Here is a 20,781-nt window from a genome sequence, read left to right as displayed (position 1 = left end):
ATAACATAGACTGATGATGTGAAAGTAAACAGTGGCTTCTCCCAGGCAAATGCTCAACACATGCTCTGCATTCTGTGGGGAGGGATCTCTGTGTGATGGGAGTGTAGCACAGTTAGGAACAAGAGGGGAATGCCAGACACAAATAGCAATTTAAGAGATGCCCATGCCACTGCCTTCTCCCATGACTAATAAAAGGTAGTTACACCATGACACCTCAGCACTGCTGCAACAGACAGAAGGAAGGTGGGGAGTGAAAGCACTCACATCAAGGATGTCCATGCGCTGACGGAGACTGTAGTTCAGAGAGTAGAACTGGGAAGTCAGGTACTTAGCAACCTGTACAGAAAAATCAGGGTACAATGAACACAGACCCATGCTACAAACAGCCTTCCCATTAACTCTAAAAGCATTTAATTTCACAGGTTCTGCTTCCTGTTAGGTAACAGCAAGCCTCCAAGAGAAGGGAAGAAACATGCAGTGTAAATGGGAAATTCTGACACTTCCACTTCTAGATTCTCCTGAAAAATCTAAATGACAGATGAGACTGCATCATTCTTCTCTCCCTCCTATGCAGAGGTACCCAAACAACCACCACAGCAGCTAGGAGACCTCAATGTGGCCTTTCAGTACTTAAAGAACATTATAGGAAAGATGGACAGAGGCTCTTTACTGGGGCCTGGCTAGCATGAAGGATAAAGATGTTAAACTGGCAGAGAATAGATCTAGATTGGAATTGGGAAGGAATTCTTCCCTGTGATGGTGCTGAGGCCCTGGCACAGGTTGCCCAGAGCAGCTGTGGCTGCCCCTGGATCCCTGGAAGTGTCCAAGGCCAGGCTGGACGGGACTTGGAGCAACCTGGGACAGTGGAAGGTGTCCCTGCCCATGGCAGGGGTCTGGAATAGGTGAGCTTTAAAGATCCTCTGTGATTCCCTGATTAGCGTCACCAGTCAGGTCTTTGTATGTATAATATATTTTTATTTATTTAATTATTTATTTAAATTTATATATATTTATGCCTCAGCTTCCCTTTATGTGAAACCCTTCAGAACAACAAGTCCTTATCTGATCTGCCTTGTCAGGTACACTCAAACCAAAAGCCTCCCAACAGGACTTCTGTTTGACGGGTGTTCTTTTTCTAGTTCAGACATGCCTTGCAGATTCTTCAGGCGCATAAATGTTGTTAGACCTGAACTACCTGTTCTACCACAGAGACAGCTCCTTCTATCAAATGAGAAAGAGACTCCAGCTGCTTCAATTTTTTGCCTGTGCTTCAACTGGAAAAAGGAAAATAGTGTGAGGAACTCACAGGTATTGGGTCTGTGGTTAAAACAGCTACTTGAGCTCTTTGACGGAGCTCCACAAAGCCTTCAATGCAGGTCTTCTCCTCCAGATGCAATAGTATTTTTGCCAGCTCCACACTAACCTGCTCAAAGTACGAAAAAAAGAATCAAAACCCTGATGCTGTTTGGGTTTTTCCTCATAGGAATTATGGACCACTTCTAACGGTCAAACAAAGACAAGGAGGTATTCTGTTTAGGCAACATGTCCATTCCTTAAGAGGGAGAGAAAACACATTAAGCCAAATGCCATCAGACTTATTTCCCAAAACCCTGAACAGACTCTTCACCTGTCAATTCTCTGTCCACATTTTACTTGGAGTGTTTTGGAGAAGTAGTAGTATCATGACATTGAATGGTCACTGTAATGGATGGGTTAAAGGGTACAGTAGCACAGCCCTTCTCTTTCTCAGCTGGTGTCTCTGTCACTTTCAAGTGCTCACTAGCAGATAGTGGCCAGCACTCTTTGCACAGTGACCTTGTCCCAGGTTCCTCTCCCCTGAGCTTTTTATCTTGACCAGTACAATCTAATTACTCCCTCCACAAGACATTATCCTTGTGCAAGCAAATAGAGAAAGTGCATTTGATTTTGCCTCCATTTTCGTTCGGGAATAACAGTTAAATTGAATTTCAATTCAAAATCCAAAATGGCAGCTCTGTAATTTCCTTTTTTAGTGTTTTTCCTGCCCAGCACAAAGCATGGAACTTCCTCACACTAGCAAACACTACTTGTAGGATGTTTCATTTTGGCAGGGTGCTGCCAGCACTTTGCTGCTTCTCTGTTCCCCTGTGCTCTATGGCCTCACCTTCAAGGCAACTATTTCCTTTTACTTCCAAGTTGAAAGCTTGTGAATGTGTACCTTTAACCCAGTTACACATTAGCCAGGCCTTCTGCTCCACGGACATGTTTAGTCTCCTCATGACAGCAAAGGGATAGGCCCTCTGGCAATACAGCCCTCTTGTAACCTAGATCATATTACTTCACCTCTCTTGTTGCTGCTGGATTCCTCCGAACCAAGCTCTCAAGTGCCTTGACTGTAGCTTCCCATTTATCCACATCTTCAGATCTTGATCCAGTCAGAACTGAAATCAAAGGACAAACAAAAGTTATTAACAGAACGGCTGTGTTTGGGTATATACCCAAACTTCCTTCTGCCAATCATTTGTCTTGGGACAGACACTCAGCATGACCAGAGTTAGGAACTAAACTGAAATTACTCAAAAATTCTATAGCTTCTTCAAATTAGATCAGAAAAAATAAACCTATGCAAGAGTTCGCTCTCCCAAGCTCAGTAAGAAACAGATAAAGACTCAGCCCAAAATTTCCTACCTTCAATACAGTCTCGGATATACATAGGAGCCTTAATTTTTAGCTCTTTATCCTCAGACATGTCATAAGGGATGAAGTCATCATCACTGTAAAAGAGTTAAAGGCAGGAGTTTAGTTTATGGAGTGCAGATGTTCTTGTTTTACCCAGAAAGCCACACAAAGAGAAAGAACCAGTGCATACACTGTCATAACCACATTACTCCTGTATCACTCAGCAGCACTGCTGAAGCCTGGCCTGAGAGGGATCCTTGGGAGTTCTAGGGAAAGAGCAGCTCTGTGACCAGATCTGGAACCGGATATCCTGGTCGGGTACAGGATACAGATGACCAAGAGACTAGAAACTGACTCTTGAGATATCATGATAGATTTATATATATATATAACATATATATATTGATATATTTCTTCATATACTGACAGAATAAAGCAGGTCCACTATTAAAATGGGTAAATACATCCACAATTTCCAGGAAACATATATCTGAGCCAAACGGAACAAATACAGTGGTAGCATACAACACAGGCCTTGCCTAATTTATTGACTAGTGCAATTTCCTATGCAAAGTCCTGCCCTGCTGCAAACCACTCAGCTGAACAAGGTCAGAAATCACAATTGCCAAGACATGCAGGTACTGGCAGATCCTTTTCCTCCACATCTGCCATTTATTTTCCATTTCCTCCCTGTTTCTTTCCTCATACCTGTCAAGCTCAGCATCCGACTCCTCATCTGGCATCACAGGGGTTGCTGTATAGGATTTCTCATTACTCTCTGGTACCACTGGCAGTGCAGCACCTGCTTTCTCACTCTTGCTGTGAGGAACAAGAAATTTTAAAATGGATACTGTAACAGTTCTTACAAGGAAGAAAATACTCACCCTATCAACCTTTGCTGACTAAATAAAACAGGATAATTATTCCTGCTGCAGTTTCACACCCAGCTTGGTTGACACAAAGAACAAAGTACTGGGAAGGAGAATGGAGTAGGGGAGAAAAGAAGCAGAATCTTCTAAGAGAAGAGCAATTGATAAAAAAAATTAAGCTGGCTAGTTTGCTGTGTTCCCCTGCACAATACCTGGGACTGCTAAGGAAATGCCCCACAAACCAGATCGCATTGACTTACACCAGATTTGAAACTGTGAATGAAACTGAACTGAGAGTGGGTTTAGATTGGCTATTAGGAAGAAATTCTTCCCTATGATGGTGGTGAGGCCCTGGCACATGCTGCCCAGAGAAGCTGTGGCTGCCTCTGGATCTCTAGAACTATTCAAGGCCAGGTTGGACAGGGCTGGCAGCAACCTGGTTTTAATAGAAGGTGTCCCTGCCCACGGCAGGGTGTGGAATGGAATGAACTTTTAGGCCTCTTCTAACCCAAACCATTGCATGACTCTTCAAAACGAGAAAAAAAAAAATTTAACAATTGCTAGGTCTTGCCCAGGGTGAATACAATAATTGAGAATATTTTTTCTGTCTCTACTATTTCTGTGGACTTCAGCATTGTCCTTTCATCTCTCTGATTCTCAAAACCAGTCTCTAACAGCTGTCTATGCTGATCATGCCCCTAAAATGGGAGCAATAAATCTTTTGTACTTCCCTGAAGTGCTGGACAGCTTCATCTGCTAATAAGTGCTTCACTCCTCTGATAATAAAAAAGTGCTTCAAAGAGCCTCAGTAGATGCTCTGGAAGTTAAGAGCACTGAAGAGTCAGTCTTTAGAGTGACAGATGCAGTAGATTTTTGTCATGGGTGAATGGGCTGGGGGCATACAACACAAATACCATTTTTCCAAGAAGCAAACAGAAATGTCCATTTGCTTGTACCAAAGGGCACACAAGATTCCTACACCACAGTTTCACCACATGCAGCTATCAACAGGCAATTTTAATACACACTACCAATTGAATTATGAATGTAACTAAATCACATTGTAAGAAGGTGGTGCATTATGATGTTTAAGAATACATAAAACAGCTTGAATGCTGTATATAGTTCTTGTGTGCAATGGAAAAAAAGGCATGGAGAAGGGCAAAAAGACATAATGAATAGCAACAACTTACTCATCATCTGGAAGGCTGGGGACAACATAGAATGATGGAGTCTGCACCAGAAGAGACTTCAACTCTCTTGTTTCATCGTCCTCTTCATACTAGACATTCAAAATAACTGCTGCTGCACTCTATTACTTACTGCAAATATGCCCAGCATTCAACATTTCAGCCTTGTAGTGCACATGGACTAAATCATGAGCAGATCAACTCTCACCAATCCTGTTTCAATCCCTGTGCTGGCAGCAGCAGGCAGCTGTAATCTTTGACCTTACATTTAGAAGTAGTACCTGATGACACCTTTTCTAAATGTTATTTCCATATTTCAAACATTTAATAAATGTCAATGTGACAGGAGGAATGTGGCAGGCTTCTAAAGAATTAATGTGATTTATTCAGATAAGTCACATAAATTCTACTGGAAAGAGCAGAGCAAATATCTCCATGTCAGTCTTGAAAATCCCAGCTCAGAACAGGTCTTCCCACCATGTCAGGGACTGAATGCTCACCACTGCTTTAGGTTTGAAGCTCCCTCTCAACTCCCACAAATCAGATTCTGATTCTCTCATGCAATAAGATAAACTTTAATTACCAAGTTTATCCTAACCTCTGCCAGAAGATTGAACTCCTGAGGTAACTCTCAGCCACCTGACCATTACATACGATTCTTTTTTTGTAAATAGATTCTCTCGTTTTGAAGGTGTGACCGCCTCTCCTTATTTCCAGATAAAAAGTGCTATAATGCCCTGGATCATCTGGTTTAAAGCTTTTACTTCCTCTAAGCCTAGTACAGCAGTCATAAGTTTCAGTGAAATCTTCACCTCAAACTTCAGGACAGGCCCCTCAGTGTTTATGTTCAGGCTGATGCTCTCTGCCACCACCATGCCCAGACGCCGTAGTGGTGGCAGACTGCTCTCCAAGTGGCATTTCACACCCTCCATCATGCTTGTCAGAAGCTCTGAAACAAACAACCAGCAAACAGTGCATGTTTGAAATTCTGAAACAGTGGCAGAAACACCTATCTTTATGTGCTTCCCTGAGGGCAACTTTGCCAACTCACCACACGATAGAAAAGCTTCCCTCCCTGCAGTGTCAGTGATGCAAACCCACACCCTCCCATGGGCGTACAAAGTCAACAAAACATTTGCAATATTTTGGTTTTCACTGAAACAAAAAAGGATGGTAAGTCAAGCCAATCTTTAGTTTGGTTTTAGAGTGTTTCAGAGTCACTTAAATAAATGTTATGTTTTGAGGACATTACAAATTCTGACCACTACAATCACATAGAGACAGATATCTGCCTAACTTTGGATAAGCTCAAACAGGCAGATAACACAAGTATTTCTCAGCACTCAGGGAATACTGGCTGCCAGCTTCACCAGGCAGGCTTACTGCTGTTCGACTGACATCCTTCATCTCAGAAAGCTTATCCTTCCAACGGCTGTCAGACAAAAAAATTACTATAAAACTACAGAACTTGTAATATGTATCAAGTTGCTTATTCACTTAAAGAACAATTAATTCTAGAATGAAACAGATGAGCAAGTCTTGAAGTGAACCTTCACATCCCCCATGTCACACACACATAAGTAATTCTAGGCGTTTTACAGATATATTTTTTTTAATTTCAACAGAAACAGAGATGTTGGGCCAGGACCCCAGCATGCCATGCACTGTGTGAGCACAGAACTGGAGGTCCATGCCAGTGACTAACGTTCTCACTGAGGAGTGCCCATGGACGGTCAGAAACCAAGCTAACAGCTTTTTACCCCCAGTTACCTTCCCTGCCTCTCTGGAGCTGCACCTGTGCCCCAAGGTGCACTACATTACAAACAAGGTGCATTACAAATCACACCATTCCTCTCACTAGACCCAGAGTCAGTCCTTGTTTTCCTGTGATAAAACTTCAGGGTTTTTAAACGACAACTCAGGTAAGAACCTTAAGGCAAAGATAGACCTTCTTCAATTCCAGAACCTAAAGTTATGCACTTGGAATTCTATCACATCAATGCTTAAGAGGACTCCAGCAGGTTATCATCTCATTTGCCAAGGTGAATATGGGACAATTCTGCTTATCCACAGACCAAAACAAGATATTTTTCTACACGTAGTAAAACACTGCTAAAACAAATCTAAGCCTCACTTCTCACATAGCCTCACCTTGTCTGCAGCTAGCAATTTCAGGCTCCTTCAGGTGGGAGAGGCAGATGAGGATGGCCTTGCTAATGTACAGCTGCTGCTCAGCTGGGGAGTGTTTCACAGCACTGCTGCTGCTCCAGGTCTCCAACAGCTCCTGCAGCACCTACACCAGAGAACTCAGGTTGGTCTGAAATGGATCTTTTCTATACAGAGGTAATTTTTGAACCATATTTTTAGTTTCCCTACAAAGAGGGAAAAAAATAGAAATTTTGTATTTCAGGGCCCAAAATGTACTGTGTTTGACCACCCAAGAACGGCACTTTCATTTAAGATATTGTTAAATATAATGTGTTTTTTTAATTTAAAAGTGATGTTTATTTCTCCTTAATAAATATTATATACAAAACAATATGTATTTTTATCAAGAAACAGTAAGATATGATAAGGTTTTATCTGTTTTTAGTCCAATTTTAGATAACTGTCAGTCCTTCCAGACCATTTTAGAACATGTAAACAGTGGGGAAAAAATGGTAGGGATTTCCAGATATACAGATTTCACAAAAGTTTCATTACACTGCTGACTTAGAGAGGCAGAATATCTGCCATCCCCACTGAGGAAAATGTGCATGAGAGAGATTCTGAAATATCAACCATTTGGTAAACAGACAACTGTGCACCAGTTTGATCCCTTGTTGCCATGTGCCCAGCCACATAAACTGGGTTACTGAGGAAGCTGAGAAGGACAGAGGACATGGGACATCTGTCAGAACCCAAGCCTCGCTAGTTTTGCTACTTGGAAGACGATTTACCAATTAAATATGAAAAATTAATGCCAACAGTGCAGAAAGCTTTGATTCATTTATCACAGCTCACGTGATATAGCTGGGCTTTCCTCACTCTCATGAACAGCAACCAGAAAGTCTGAGAGAAGAACTAAAATTCTGTACCCCCAGACACACACAGAGCAGAATGTTCCCCATCAGACACCTCATCAGCGACTCAGTGAACCTTACCCTGAGCAACAAGGTGCGCCGGATGCTGTCCAGGGACAGGTAGCCAAGGAGGTTCTGCAGCACTGCTGTCTGCAAGGAAAAACACAACTCCTGCTTCAACTGGTCATAAAGCTGTCATCCACAAATGACAAGTGACTGTTTTTATCTACTACATTAAATTTCATTCTAAGGGACTCATTGACAACAGAGACAGAAAAGTAAATGAATTTTAAAAAACAAGCAAGCGCACATATGCAATTGCTGATGAGATATATAGAAAAACATGACAGAAATACAGTGTTTTACCAACAAAACCAGCACAGTCACAGGCAAACATAGAACTCATGAAGTTTAAAGAACATCTCTCACAACAGCATCACAAACCACAATACAGTTCCTAACACCCCATGACAAACTTAGGCGCACAGGAAAAAATCCAACGGTCCTTGTCTCATGTCTTTAATCCAATTCTTATCCCCGAGGGTTGATCCTGGATGTTTCAATCTCCTGTTTCAGATTCTAAAATAATTTAATGCCTTCAGCTCCCCAGAATTCTGAAACTGTGTACAAATAATCACTTGGTTCCAGAGGAGTACAGTAATTTCGCTAATCACCATTAACCCTGAGGGAGCACATGAATCCCATGCTGTCAAAGCTACTGTTCACCATTCCCACTCTGTTACAGCTGCACAAATGCGGGGAGACTGAGGTCTCATTTTCGAATGAAGAGTTAAACCTTACTCAGATAGAGTAAGAGCTCAGCTAAAAATTGGCACCAGGGAAAACCTGGCACTACTACACTGCTGTTCCCCACAGAGTCCTCACCGTGTGACCATATTGCAAGAGCAGCATCTTCTGTGCCACGACAAACTGAGCCTTCTTGTTCTTCACAACCAGGTTACCCAGCAATCTGGACAAGACATTTGCCCTAACAAGACAACAATAAAACAGCAGGAATACATGTTATTGCTGTCATGCTGCTCTTAATCATAGGAAAATCTGAGAGCAACTATTTGCAACTAAGTCTCTAGAATACTTCTAAACTCGGATAGTGAGCCAGTAATGGCAAAGAATGCTTTCACTTGTTTTTCTTGTTTTTCCACTGCATGTCATGATGTAGATACTTAAGAAGTGGTATAGGTAGTCCCTAAGAGGCAACAATCAACTACTTTATCCCTTGAGTCTTTTAGGAAATGGCAGTGTAAAAAACCATCTACACAAACACAGCACCTTTCAGAGACCAATTCTGCAAGTATTTGTGACAATTCCTGCCTTTGCTGTGGATCAGAGAAAAAGCAGAGTTCTTACCCGGGTGCTAGCTGCACAAAACCAAGGACCACTGCTTCCATCCAGCGGTCTGGCACACATTCCACCAACTGCCAGCATATCCTCTGCCAGATGCAGTCTGACTTGGTGAGGTCTGTCAGGCGGGGCACCAAAACTCCCAGAATTTCCTCTGAAGCACAAGAGAAAAGAGTAAATACCCCAGATGGGCAGGACTGGCACAATGGCATTTGAGACTAACCTGAGAATTTCAAGATCTTCACAAGATGAAAAAAAAATACAATGTACAGTTTGAAGTTGTAAATTTTTCCTGAAGTAGAAATACGACTACAATCATGGAATCATTTAGGTAAGACCATTGAGTCCAACTATAACCCAGCACTGCCAAGGCCAATACTAAACCATGTCCACATATGCCACATCCATATGACTTTTAAATCCCTCCATTAATTTAGTGACTGCACCACTACACTGGGCAGCCTGTTCCAATGACTGACCACGCTTTCCGCAAAGAAGTTTTCCTTAATATCTAATCTAAATCTCCCAGCACAGTCTGCAGCCATTTCTTCTTGTCCTGTCCCTAGCTCCCTAGGAGTAGAGCCTGACCACCACCTGGCAGCACCCTCCTGTCAGGGAGTTGTGGAGTGAGAAGGTCCCCTCTAAGACTTCTTTTCTCCATGCTGAGCCCCCCCAGCTGCTCCTCATCACACTTATGCTTCAGATCCTTCCCCAGCTCTTTTGCTCCCCTTTGTTCATGCTCAAACAAGAAATGCAGAACTGACTGGTAAGAACCACCCTAAGCAGCCTAAGGATTCTTCATCCTCAGCCAGAATTCTTCATCCCAGGAAAAAGCCAGAAAATCTTCCTTCTTCTTCTTCTTCTTCCCCAGTTAACTAGTGCATTCAGTAGCTTCGAAGTTCTAAGCAATGCCAGACCAACAGCTGCTCCCACAAGATATATCTACCAGACATAGATGAGCAGCCTGCACAGCTCAACTCGGAACAGCTCCAAATTAAATCACTGGTCTCCCATTCCTTCCATTGATCATCACAGTCATCCTCCCATGCTAATACACTAAAACACTTTCCCCCTCCCCAAAAGAGCATAGTAAAACACTCACTTTGCCATCCATGAAAGCACACTTTCCCCAGGACATGAGAAACAAAAGAGATGGAGCAGTCCAAGCCACCTGGGATAAAACAGATGTGAACTTAAGTAAGCATGGCACCAGCATCCTCCAACCAACCTTCAGGAGGAGGTGCAGAGACTTCCAAAAGTCCTGAATTCTGAAAACACAGACTTTTTCTCTTCAAGCACCATCTCCTCCTCCCTCCATTACCTGCCTTCAGGCATAAACCATTGTTCAGTATTAGTTACAGTGACAGGCAGAAGGCTAAAGCAACTCAGTCCCACTTTAACGTGATGCCATGGGTAGCAATGCCACTGGTTGATTCAGTACCACTCATACCTCTCAAACAATTCCTTCAGCAGACACCAAGTGACCACAACCAAGCTTTAGCAACAGACAATGCTGTCTAATTGCTTAGAAGATTGAGGTTTTCGGTGGATTCCAAAAGGCCTCAGTTATCATCTGTATTTCAAGCAGCAGCCATGGGGTCCATGCTCAAAACAATTCTTCAGAAAACGCGACCTTACAGTACAGCCATCTTTGCAGCCTTACCCCGCAGAGAGTCAGAGATCTTCTCTAGCACCTGGAGAACTGCATGACCCAAGAGAGGGAAGTAGTTCTGCGGGAAGAACACTGCTGGGTTTTTCCCCTGGAGTTTATTGCTCACATGCTCGGGCAAACAGACGATCTTGTTGAGAAGGCCACCCTGCAGTTCCAGGCAGCCTGCCTGTGCCTGCGGCTGACAGACCTCCCACAGTAATGCTGACAACCGGTCCTGCTGCAGGAACTGCTCCAGGACCCCAACTACATCCCTTGGGTCAAGGCCAGAGCTGGAAGAAAATAACTTTTAAGTTCCTGCCTCTTTTAAATGGTAAAAATAAGCTTTGCGTGCTAGTGCTTTTCTATTATGGTATCATTACTGAAATGCCTCTGCTCTGTTACACTGGATTAAAAAAAAACCAAAAAAAACCAAAAGCCACAAAAAAAAAAAAAAAAACCAAACCAGACATACAAACAAACAAAAAACCAAAAAAAACCCCACCAACACTATTTTAGTATCTTTTCATCTGCAGCTTCCTCAGCTCCAAATATTCAGGACCTTCAACAATCAGGACTGATACAGCTCTGTGTCTGCAGGATGCACAGCATCGCGTGGGGTCTGAAGGCACACAGGGCGGGGGAAGGGTTGCCCGTGCTCACAGAGATCTCCGTCCCCCTGCGCACTTCAGCCCAGCTGAACTGCACCCCCAAATATCCCTGCTGCGCGCCGAGACCAGCCCTGGGGATCCCCGCCCGCCTGCCCCGGGAGCCGGACTGACCCTGCAGAGCCAAGGGCCTCCAGCAAGACGCAGAGGACAAGGCCGGGTGGGCCCTCCAGGAAACAGCGCTGCCATAGGCCCTCGGGCCGCGCCCATCCAGGTGCCCAGGCCAGCCTGCGCAGGAAGGCGCCCAACAGCGCCCGCTCCCGCTCCCCAAGGGCGGCTGGGCCGCCCGCTGCCGCCAGAGCGGCGCGTACCGCGCCCACCGCCGCCGCCAACCCGTCCCGGCCCGGAGTCGCCACGGCCTCCCGTAGGACGGACTCCAGCCCCGGCTCGAGAGCGAGTCCCGGCCGCGGTGCCGCCGCCGCCGCCGCCATGGCGCCGCGGGGAGCGCAGCGGCCGCGCTTCCGCCGGCCTCGCGCGGCGCCAGAGAGCGGCGGCGGCGGCCCCGCACGGGCACAGCCCCGGACGGGCACAGCCCCGCCCCTCGCGCAGGCCCCGCGCCGCCGCGCCCCGCAGCCCCGCCCCGCGCACCGCGAGGCAGCGACCGGCACAGCCCTTCTCATCCCTACTGCTTTATTCAGTAACTGCTTGTGTACACGGGTACAAACACAACACGGCCCAAAAGGATACAAAGTTATACAAAACAAAAAACAAAAACAAATCTGTATAGTATTGACTGTACAACGGGTGGTAAGTTCTTTGCCTTTCCCTGTGTGAACCCCAGTTATTCTAGCCAGTATCATGCCTTCAAGCCTCCCTCTCTGCTTTGCAGTTTCCAAGGGGTTGGTACTCAGTTACTCATTTGGTATTTGTAAAAGCACTCACACTGTTTCACTGTAGGCTGAGTAGGAAGTTTTTACCAACACCCTCAATGAAAAAGTGAAAGAAATCACTTATGGGGGCAGCTACAGAACACTTCATAGGCTTTCCAGCTTCTTCTCTATAATAGCGTCATGTTCACTGGGCTGGACCATTGTTTCTGTGGGGATTGCCTGGTGTAAGCCTTACAGAAGAGCTTGCTCTGCAGAAACTAACCATCCAGGGGAACTCAAATAAAGCAACAATTCTGTATTGAATTAAGTCTCAGGCAGGTCTGGGCTCCAGCTGCCCTGATAAAATCCTGTGCTAGCCTGGAGATCAACGTATGTGGCTCACTGTCTTACTCACTGGGGTTCTGAACTAGCTCAAGATTTACATGCTGGTCTGTACAGTGTGCTAAACATTTACAAATCACCAAGCAGCAGCTGCTAACTGGAGAAAGAGAGGCTGAAACATCTTTCCCTCCCTCTATCTGGAAAAGATGTTTTTGCAGGCTTTAAAATCAAAGCAATTTTTAAATAATTTCAATTCAATGCCAGGAATCCAGAAGCCTCACAGTAGAGGTTACTGGCCAAGAACTGCTGTTCTCTCCTCTTACATTGCCTTCACTGCCAGGATTATCTTTCACTCCTCCCCACCCAGATTCATTATAAAAAAAAGGTACAGTATTCCATCTGATGGGATTTAAGTTAAAAAGTAAAAAGCTGTCCAGTCCTTTTGCTTTATCTTGAGGAGTTTGAGCTGGAGCGGCTGCGATGGCGCCTTCGCCCGGGAGACCTGGATCGGGACCGCCGGCGAACAGGGGATCTGCGCCGAGGAGAGCGGGACCTGGCAGGGAATGAGGAGAAAGTTTCTTTTAGGAGACAAGCAACAGGTTCAAGTAATTGGTCAGCTCAGCTACCAACTTTTTAAAAACACTCCCTGCATCATGCCAAAATCCCTCACACACCACGAGAAAAGAACTTGAGCACGACACAGTTCCATAGAGGACATAGCAGGACTATTCTGGCTATCCTCCCTCTGCTTAAGGAACCAGAAAAAATTATTAATACCTGAACAGACAAGAAACTTATCTTCTTCCTCAACGAAAATGAGCTCAGATCATATGTAAGATGCTCCTTCACCTGAAGTCATCTTTGACTCCTGAAAGAGTGATATTCAGGGAAGGATTTATCCAAATCCTTTCAAATTACAAGGAAGCTCCTTAGAGGAAGCTTGCTCCAGAAGCAGTTTAGCTTCAAGTTTCTCAGTACTACAACCAACAGTCTTATCAGTGTAACTACTGCTATGACACCGAGCTTCCAGGCACAGAATACTAGCAGAGCTATCAGGACAGTAAAAGTTGGAGTAGGAAAGATAACAAAGGAGGAGAGAATGGCAAACCTGCATCTTTGAGATCTCAGCAAAAGGTGTGTTTAAAGGAGCACCAAGAAGCCTCCTACATCTTATGCCACAGTAATTACTGCTCATTTTTAAACCTGTGGCTGAAAGTTATTTAGCAATCAAGTTATTACTGACAAGTAAGAAATTCTGAAAACACGTTAATACTGAAGACTCAGAATGTACCTGATTACAATCAGGCAGCTCCAAGTTGCACAACTATCAGATCACACCTTGGGGCCAGTGTACTCCACTCACCTGACACAGGACTGCTTTTTGGTCATGTGCCCATTCAGAAATAAGGGAGGGAGGTACAAGGGCTTCCAAACAAACAAGAAACTGGCACGGCCTGCCACTAGTGTTCTGTCAGCCAAAGTCTGTTCCCACTTCATCTTGAAGCCTTTATGTAGAAGGCACTCCTGGGAACAGGCTGGGAAGGATGAGACCTTTCCCAGAGACTGTGCTCAGGGCGCAGACCAGAGCAGGCACCCTGGAGCTAATGAGTTAGGAACTGCAACCCAGGTTCAACCAATGTCCAAAATCTCTGTCACTTGGCATGGGAAAGTGAAGTCCAACAGGATTTTCCCCATGCCAAGTCTTTCAGCGATAACGAGTCGCTACTGAGAAAGAAAAGCGCTGTCCCAGCTCTCACCTCCTCCTCATGCGAGGGGGGGACCTGCGCCACATCGGCGGTGGTGGCAGCATCCTCCTCGGGGGGCTGAAGCGTCTGGGGGGTGGTCGAGGCCGTGGTGCCAGCACAGCTGTGGCCGTGATCTCCTGACCATCAATCTGGCCTTTTTAGGGCATCAAAGAAACAGGGAGAAATAAGTATTTTTCAACACTAACATATACACACATCATATTACTGCAACTCACTGCTTTGTCACAAGCAACTGAAGTGGGATCAGCCCACAGAGCTCCACACTCTGCTCAGGGGCTATTCTGACAAAGTCCACACACCGACTAGACTTCTTTATCTAATCCCATCAAAGTGCAGTTCAGATGTAAACCTGGAAAAGTTTTCACATAAGCTTAAAATTATTTTTTCACTGTTTGGAAAAAATTATTAGTTTTAATAGTCCCGTGATTTCCTGGATCTGCCCTGAACCTCACAAAAGCCATCTGGGCTGTAAACTGACAGTACTTTACATCCGTTCACCAAAGACTCCCTATCACCTCTAACTCATTTTCTGATCAAATCCATTTAACTCTGAAGCTTTTGTAAAGCCCACAGGCTCCTTGCAGGTCAGTACCTACCTCCATCCATGTGTTTCAGGGCTTTCTCAGCATCATCTGGGTTTTCAAACTCCACGTAAGCATAACCTTTGGAGAGGTGTGGGTTTAACCTGTCAACGGGCATGTCGATCATTTTAATCTTTCCATAAGTGGAAAAGATTTCCATTATGTGATCCTGCAGAGAGAGAGAAAGAGAGCAAGCCTTATGAATACAGAGCACACTCGCCAGCCAGGGCTGGCTGGCACAGAGCAGTAAATCCACAGCACATAATTCTTCAGCAGCCTAAACCTTTTACCTCTGAAGACTTTAAACTACATTCTAGCAAAGACAACTCAAGCCAACCCAGCTCTCTGTAGATCCTTTATGAAAAACTCCCCAATATCCTTTATGCCTCCAAGGTAATTTCAGATGTTCTCCCAAGTTCTACAATTTTCTTTCTAGTACAGCAGGATATAAGGTCTGGAATACTGACAAAACAGGCAGACTTCCTAGGCACTACAGTTTCTCGGAAGGCTTCATGGTATTTGATCCAGTAAAATCACATGAAAATTTTCCTCACTGATCAACCTGGACACAAAGAAACAATATCCAACAGCAACACCTTGGCAACTCTGTAGTAACCAAGGTTTGAAAAAGCAACTCACACATTCTCACAGAAGAACGTGAATGCTTGACTGCATGGGAACATGCCATTATTACCTTTGTCACATTTCTAGTGAGCCTTCCAACATGCACTTTTGTGGGTCTGGGTGATGGACTCCGCCTCTTCCGCTCCTTTTCATCTCTCTTGGGTGGTTTGGACCTGATTTGAAGAACAGAAAACATTTACAGTTTCCAGGGAACATGCAGGACAAATCTAAAGCCAGTCATTATCACATGATTAAAAGTACAATTTTTATTGAAGGGGATCTTTGTCCTGAAGAAGTTACAGTGTTGGGGTGGTGGTGAGGGTGTTCCACTCAGAAACACCTCAGGATTTGCATTTTTCTTGTCTGCTTTTGCTTTAGAATCTATTGAAATTTGAGAACGTTTTTTTTGTAACTTTTCAACTTCACTGCAACTAGAATAACAAAGACAAAATTTGGCAAGCACTTCTATGAAGTTGTTGTCATAGTTAAAGCATTTCCCAGTTGTAAACACAGAAACATTCTTTGCCTTAACAACTGAGAGGCAAAATAAGGCCATAAAGATCACATAAATACCACAATCAGGCAAATTAACAGATTCAATAATCTGTGTTTCTGTATCTTCCATTCACTACAGAGGTCCAAAAATGAAAACAAATCTATTTAAAATTAGCTGCATATCACAATGCCTTTGCAGTTAAAAAAAAAAAAAATCTGGAATGAAACTTTAATCTGTAAAAAAAATCAGTACATGGAAAATTTATCTTTATGCTTCTTCCTAAACTTAAAGTCCATAAATTGAGTGATACTAAAAACCCACACATCCTTACGCAGATTTTTATCAGCCTTCATCGCCTTATGCAAAGGAAAAACTGTACAGACATTAAGATAGCTAGATTCTCATGTTACCCCTACAGAGGTTTCCTCTGCCCTCCTTCCTATTTTATTTTTCATAAATAAGAATATAAATATAAATATGTACACATATATGCTGGTTTTAGCCCTGAATTTTCTGTTAGTCGTGGCTGTAGTTTACAGGAATTGAACAGCTTTGCTCTGATCTAGACCCATACTACTAAGGAAACACTGATTAAAATCGCCTCTAAAAAATGTAGCATTTAAAATCTTTAAACTCTTAAAAATTAAATATTTAATCTCTGTTCCTACAGGGTGTATGTTTCAATTCTAAGGAAACAGAGACCACTCACTGTAACAAAATTCACATCTCTAAGTTATGGAGAAAGCAAACAGTCTTCAGAGAACAATCTGTTTTGATCACAATCTTGTATTCTACATGGAATTAACGTGACATCTGGCAATTTCTAGAAGACAAGTAAAACTCACTTGGAGCGGGACCGTCTCCTATTGTCATGTCTCCGTCGAGAAGGACTGGGAGAGCCAGAAGAGCTGCTTGAACTTGAACTGCGTGAGGTGCTGGAGCTCCCAGAGCGGCTCGAGGCAGAAGAGGAACTTGAGCCACTGCTAGAACCAGTGCTGGAACTGGACCCTGAGCTGGAAGTTGAGCTGGAACGGGACCTGTTTCAAGGGGGAGAAGAATAAAAATTAGTGGAATACCCAGACAAATAACGTCTGAGAAACTTCTGACAACTACAGAGAGTAACTGTGACTGAAGTTCCACAGCTCACCAGAGAACCAAAGAAATTCACACCTAAAATATAAACCCTCTTAAGTTAGAGAAAACTGCACAGTGACTAACACAACACAAGCTTTCAACAGGCCAAAGACTACCACAAATAAAGCTACTGATTACTGAAAATGCTGTCATTTGATATTCCCATAAGAGTATCCACCTGGTACTGCTGCTCCCACTGGAGGCACTGCGTCTTTTGCGTGTTTTGTCCCGACCACGATCCTTTTCACTCAATTCCTTAGCAGCTGCTTTATCCTTGGACCGGTCCTTCGATTTCTCTTCTGACCTGTCCTTGCGCTTGGTTGGTGAGGGAGCCCTTTTCACAACAAATTGCAGAAGGCATCACTTAATTAAAAAAAAAACAAAAAAAACAACATAGCCAACAAAAGCCCCACACCCAAATAAAGAACAGGACTGCAAGACAAAACACTGAACTTTGAATGTAACTCAGGATCAATGAAACTGCCGAGTTAAAGCATTAGGTAATTCCAAACACTTTAGAAGAAGTTCTAGCAAACTCTTCCTTTTCAATCCTAGTAACTCCTTTTCCCCTTCAGAGATATCCATAGCAACAGAATGGGCCCCATGTCTCACATCTCACTTCTAACTCCTGGATTAAGAGAACCAGTTCCCTCTTTGCCCTAGCTCCAAAAGGAGAAAGATTTAACACCTCTCTATTTAGCACTGAAATGCTGGGCATTAGTTGACTTCCAGATGTCTACCATATAAGGCTGCATCCATCACAAAATCTGCAACATCTATAAACATGTAGCATTTTGATTATTCCATGGGGATTATTTAAAACCTGCAATACAGATCAGCCTCTAACATTTTAATAACCTTTAAAGGAATGTGACACTCCCAACTACCAAGGAATTAAACATCCAGGGAATGAGTAGAAGTGTGTTGGAGCTGCCAGCCTTATCTGTAGCAGCACCAAATATGCACTGTAATGCAGGATGTTGGAAACATCTCCATCCCCATGTGCATCACAGGCAAACTCAGTGAACAAGAAAAAAGCTTCTCCAGCTCACAGCATCAAACAATCTTTTTCCCTCTGTGCTTCTGATTAGCAATTACTTTATTCTCTGAATTGCAATTAAATGCATGGTTGGGAAGAGATTACTTCTGAACAGCCAAACTTGCTTTCCTGATTTTCAGCTTCACAGTTTTCCCTAATACACCAACTGCAAGAAACAACACAAATGACTATTCACAAACCCAGCTTCCTGCAGAAACCAAGAAACACCCATGGCCTTTCTACATGGAGGACAGGAAACCCACACCACAGATGTGCCACTGGCAGAAGCTGCTGGGAAAGGAAATGTCTCCTCTAGCACCAGCGGCAGGAAGAAAGCAGTTATGGACTGTCCCACAAGCATCACAAAGGGAGCCAAGACAAGCATACCTGTGTATATCACTCAGCTTTAGGACATTTCTATCCAGCTCTGTGACTCTCCAGTGCAAGGTCTGAGGGGCATGCAGATCGTAAAGTCACTGCATGAGCCCAGCTGGGTGGTACAGAACAGACAGGTTTTCTGGTCATGTGAAACCAGGAACCTACGATTTTTCCTTTCATAAAAATCACAGAATCACTGACTGGTTTGGGATGGCATAAACCTTGAAACTCATCACTTTCCAACCCCCCAACTATGGCCTTTGCTACACCAGGTTGCTCCAACCTGGCCTTGAACACTTCAAGAGATGGGGCTGCTCTGAGCATCCTGGGTCAGGACCTCACCATCCTCACAGGGAAGAATTTTCTTCTAATCTCTAACATAAACCTGTCCTCTGTCAGCGAGAAGCCATTCCCCCTTCTCCTGGCACTCCGGGCCCTTGTAAAACGTCTCACTCCATCTTTCTTATAGGTTCATTTCAGGTACTGGAAGGCTGCAAGTAGGTTACCCATAGCCCATTTTTCTTCTTTTAAATATCCCATAGCCAAGTTTGGTTTATCTCTGCCTACACATCAGTTCCTCCTGCACCTGTGGACTATCAAAGTCATAATGTTATCAGCATACAAAACTATCTGCTAGTGCTCAAGAGTCAGATCTGGTTTTACGCCTTCTGGGAGAAGGGAAACGGAAACACAGATAAAGGCCAGCATGTTTGCTGTTACCCAGCCTGCTGCTGAGGCAGGAAATAGAATCACAGAATCAATGACATTGGAACAGACCTGAGACCATTAAGTCCAATCTCTGACCCAACACCACCATGTCAACTAGACCAGAGCACTCAGTGCTGCATCCAGTCTTTCCATTAACACCTCCAGGGATGGTGACTCCACAACCTCCCTGGGCATCCCCTTCCAGGGGCCCAACTGACCTTTCTGTGAAGACATTCTTCCTGATGTCTGATCTGATCTAAACCTCCCAGTGCATCTTAAGACTGTGTCCTTTTGTCCTGTTGCCCATTGCCTGGGAGAAGAGCCTGACCCCAACCTGGTTCCAATCTCCTTTCAGGTTTCCCTGCTTACTGCTCCTTAGGACAGGCACTTAGCAGGCAGATCAGCCACATGGCTTCGGAATATTCACCAAATAATGCTACATTAAAGCAGTCTCCAAACTAACCAGTGGTTTTAATCCTTTCTCAGGAATGTCCCTGACCAAACTCACTTTAGTTGGAAACCTCACCCTACCTTGTGGGCATTTTCACTTGCACAAGTTCAGGCATTCAGTGGAAAATGAGGAAAGAATAAATCACAGTCTTCACACAAGGCTACATAACACTGCATTTCTAAACGACATGCTTTATCTTTACAATCAAAAACCTCTCACTCTCTAAAAAATAGCTGGTTTAGGGGCATCCACCCCAAAACAGAAAGTCTAAATTGCAATCTACACAAACCAAACGTCCATCTCACACATACTTCTGCTTTAGAGACATAATCTGCACTCAGAGCAGCAGTTGTCTGCAAAAGAAGCAAAGTCGCTGCCCTCAGGCTTCCCTTAAGGCTATAGGCGAGTTCTTTACTGACAGTTTGCTCCAGGTCTTCAGCTGCAAACCGGCAGAATTCCAGGTGTGAAGAGGGTTCGGCGCCCGGCACTTCTCTGCCCACTACGGCCGTTCGGCCCAGCTCTGCGGCCGGCGAAGCGCGGGGCATCCAGATCCGCCCGCCGTGGGTCCGGTATGGCGCCCGTGGGGCAGGGGGCCGCGAGATCAGCACAGCAACCCGTCCCTCGGGCCCGCACAACGCTCCTCCCCCTAGGCCGGGCCGCGGCACCGCCGACACCCGGGCCCGGTTCCACGGCCGGCCCCGCCCCGGCCCTCCCTCCCCTGCCCTCCCCGCCTCTGGCCACGACTCTGAGACCCCATCCTCGACCCTCGCGCCGCCATCGCCTCTCGGCAGCCCCAGCGCACTCCCCGCGGTGCCCCGCGCGGCGGAGGGGCCGGTCAGGCCACGGCCCGGCCGGATGGACGCGGATGGTGCATCCCCCGCCCCGCACTCACATCTTCAGCGCCGCCGCCGCTCCGCGCTCGTCGCGCGAGATTGACGCGGGCGGGCGGGAAGGAGCAGCGCCGCGCGCGGTGATGACGTCACAGCGGGGGCGGGA

General features: G+C 44.9%; 2 protein-coding genes across 7 annotated transcripts in view; both read right to left on the bottom strand.

The window, feature by feature from the left end:
- The window catches only part of TELO2 (telomere maintenance 2), a 24,471-nt gene extending 12,214 nt beyond the window's left edge, over positions 1–12,257 (bottom strand). For 4 of the 5 annotated variants that reach the window (XM_030284740.3, XM_002190223.7, XM_032751165.3 and 1 more), the window contains exons 1-14: positions 11,572–12,257; positions 10,805–11,082; positions 10,244–10,312; positions 9,148–9,295; positions 8,665–8,767; positions 7,861–7,929; positions 6,869–7,010; positions 5,530–5,666; positions 4,721–4,809; positions 3,367–3,477; positions 2,668–2,753; positions 2,323–2,420; positions 1,307–1,423; positions 265–336 (exon numbers count right to left, since the gene is read on the bottom strand). In XM_030284740.3, the coding sequence (XP_030140600.2) occupies positions 265–336; positions 1,307–1,423; positions 2,323–2,420; positions 2,668–2,753; positions 3,367–3,477; positions 4,721–4,809; positions 5,530–5,666; positions 6,869–7,010; positions 7,861–7,929; positions 8,665–8,767; positions 9,148–9,295; positions 10,244–10,312; positions 10,805–11,082; positions 11,572–12,257 (2,205 nt within the window). The remainder of the gene's footprint in view (positions 1–264; positions 337–1,306; positions 1,424–2,322; positions 2,421–2,667; positions 2,754–3,366; positions 3,478–4,720; positions 4,810–5,529; positions 5,667–6,868; positions 7,011–7,860; positions 7,930–8,664; positions 8,768–9,147; positions 9,296–10,243; positions 10,313–10,804; positions 11,083–11,571) is intronic. The other variant, XM_041719232.2, reaches the window with a different exon arrangement.
- Positions 12,071–20,781, bottom strand: RNPS1 (RNA binding protein with serine rich domain 1). 2 transcript variants are annotated; one of them, XM_030284563.3, is made up of 7 exons: positions 20,678–20,781; positions 17,388–17,543; positions 16,921–17,112; positions 15,650–15,752; positions 14,971–15,124; positions 14,366–14,507; positions 12,071–13,161 (listed from the first exon to the last, which is right to left on the bottom strand). In XM_030284563.3, coding segments are annotated over exons 1-7 (855 nt in total). In that variant the 5' UTR covers positions 20,680–20,781; the 3' UTR covers positions 12,071–13,055. The 2 variants fall into 2 exon arrangements, with proteins under 2 accessions (XP_030140423.1, XP_012431980.1); XM_012576526.5 differs by lacking the exon at positions 20,678–20,781 and adding an exon at positions 20,097–20,128 and having other exon boundaries at positions 13,002–13,161.

This window comes from Taeniopygia guttata, chromosome 14 (genome assembly GCF_048771995.1).
Source record: "Taeniopygia guttata chromosome 14, bTaeGut7.mat, whole genome shotgun sequence".
NCBI classification, from domain to species: domain Eukaryota; kingdom Metazoa; phylum Chordata; class Aves; order Passeriformes; family Estrildidae; genus Taeniopygia; species Taeniopygia guttata.
Note: the sequence above shows the minus strand (reverse complement) of the source record. Positions and strands in the feature narration are given on the sequence as shown.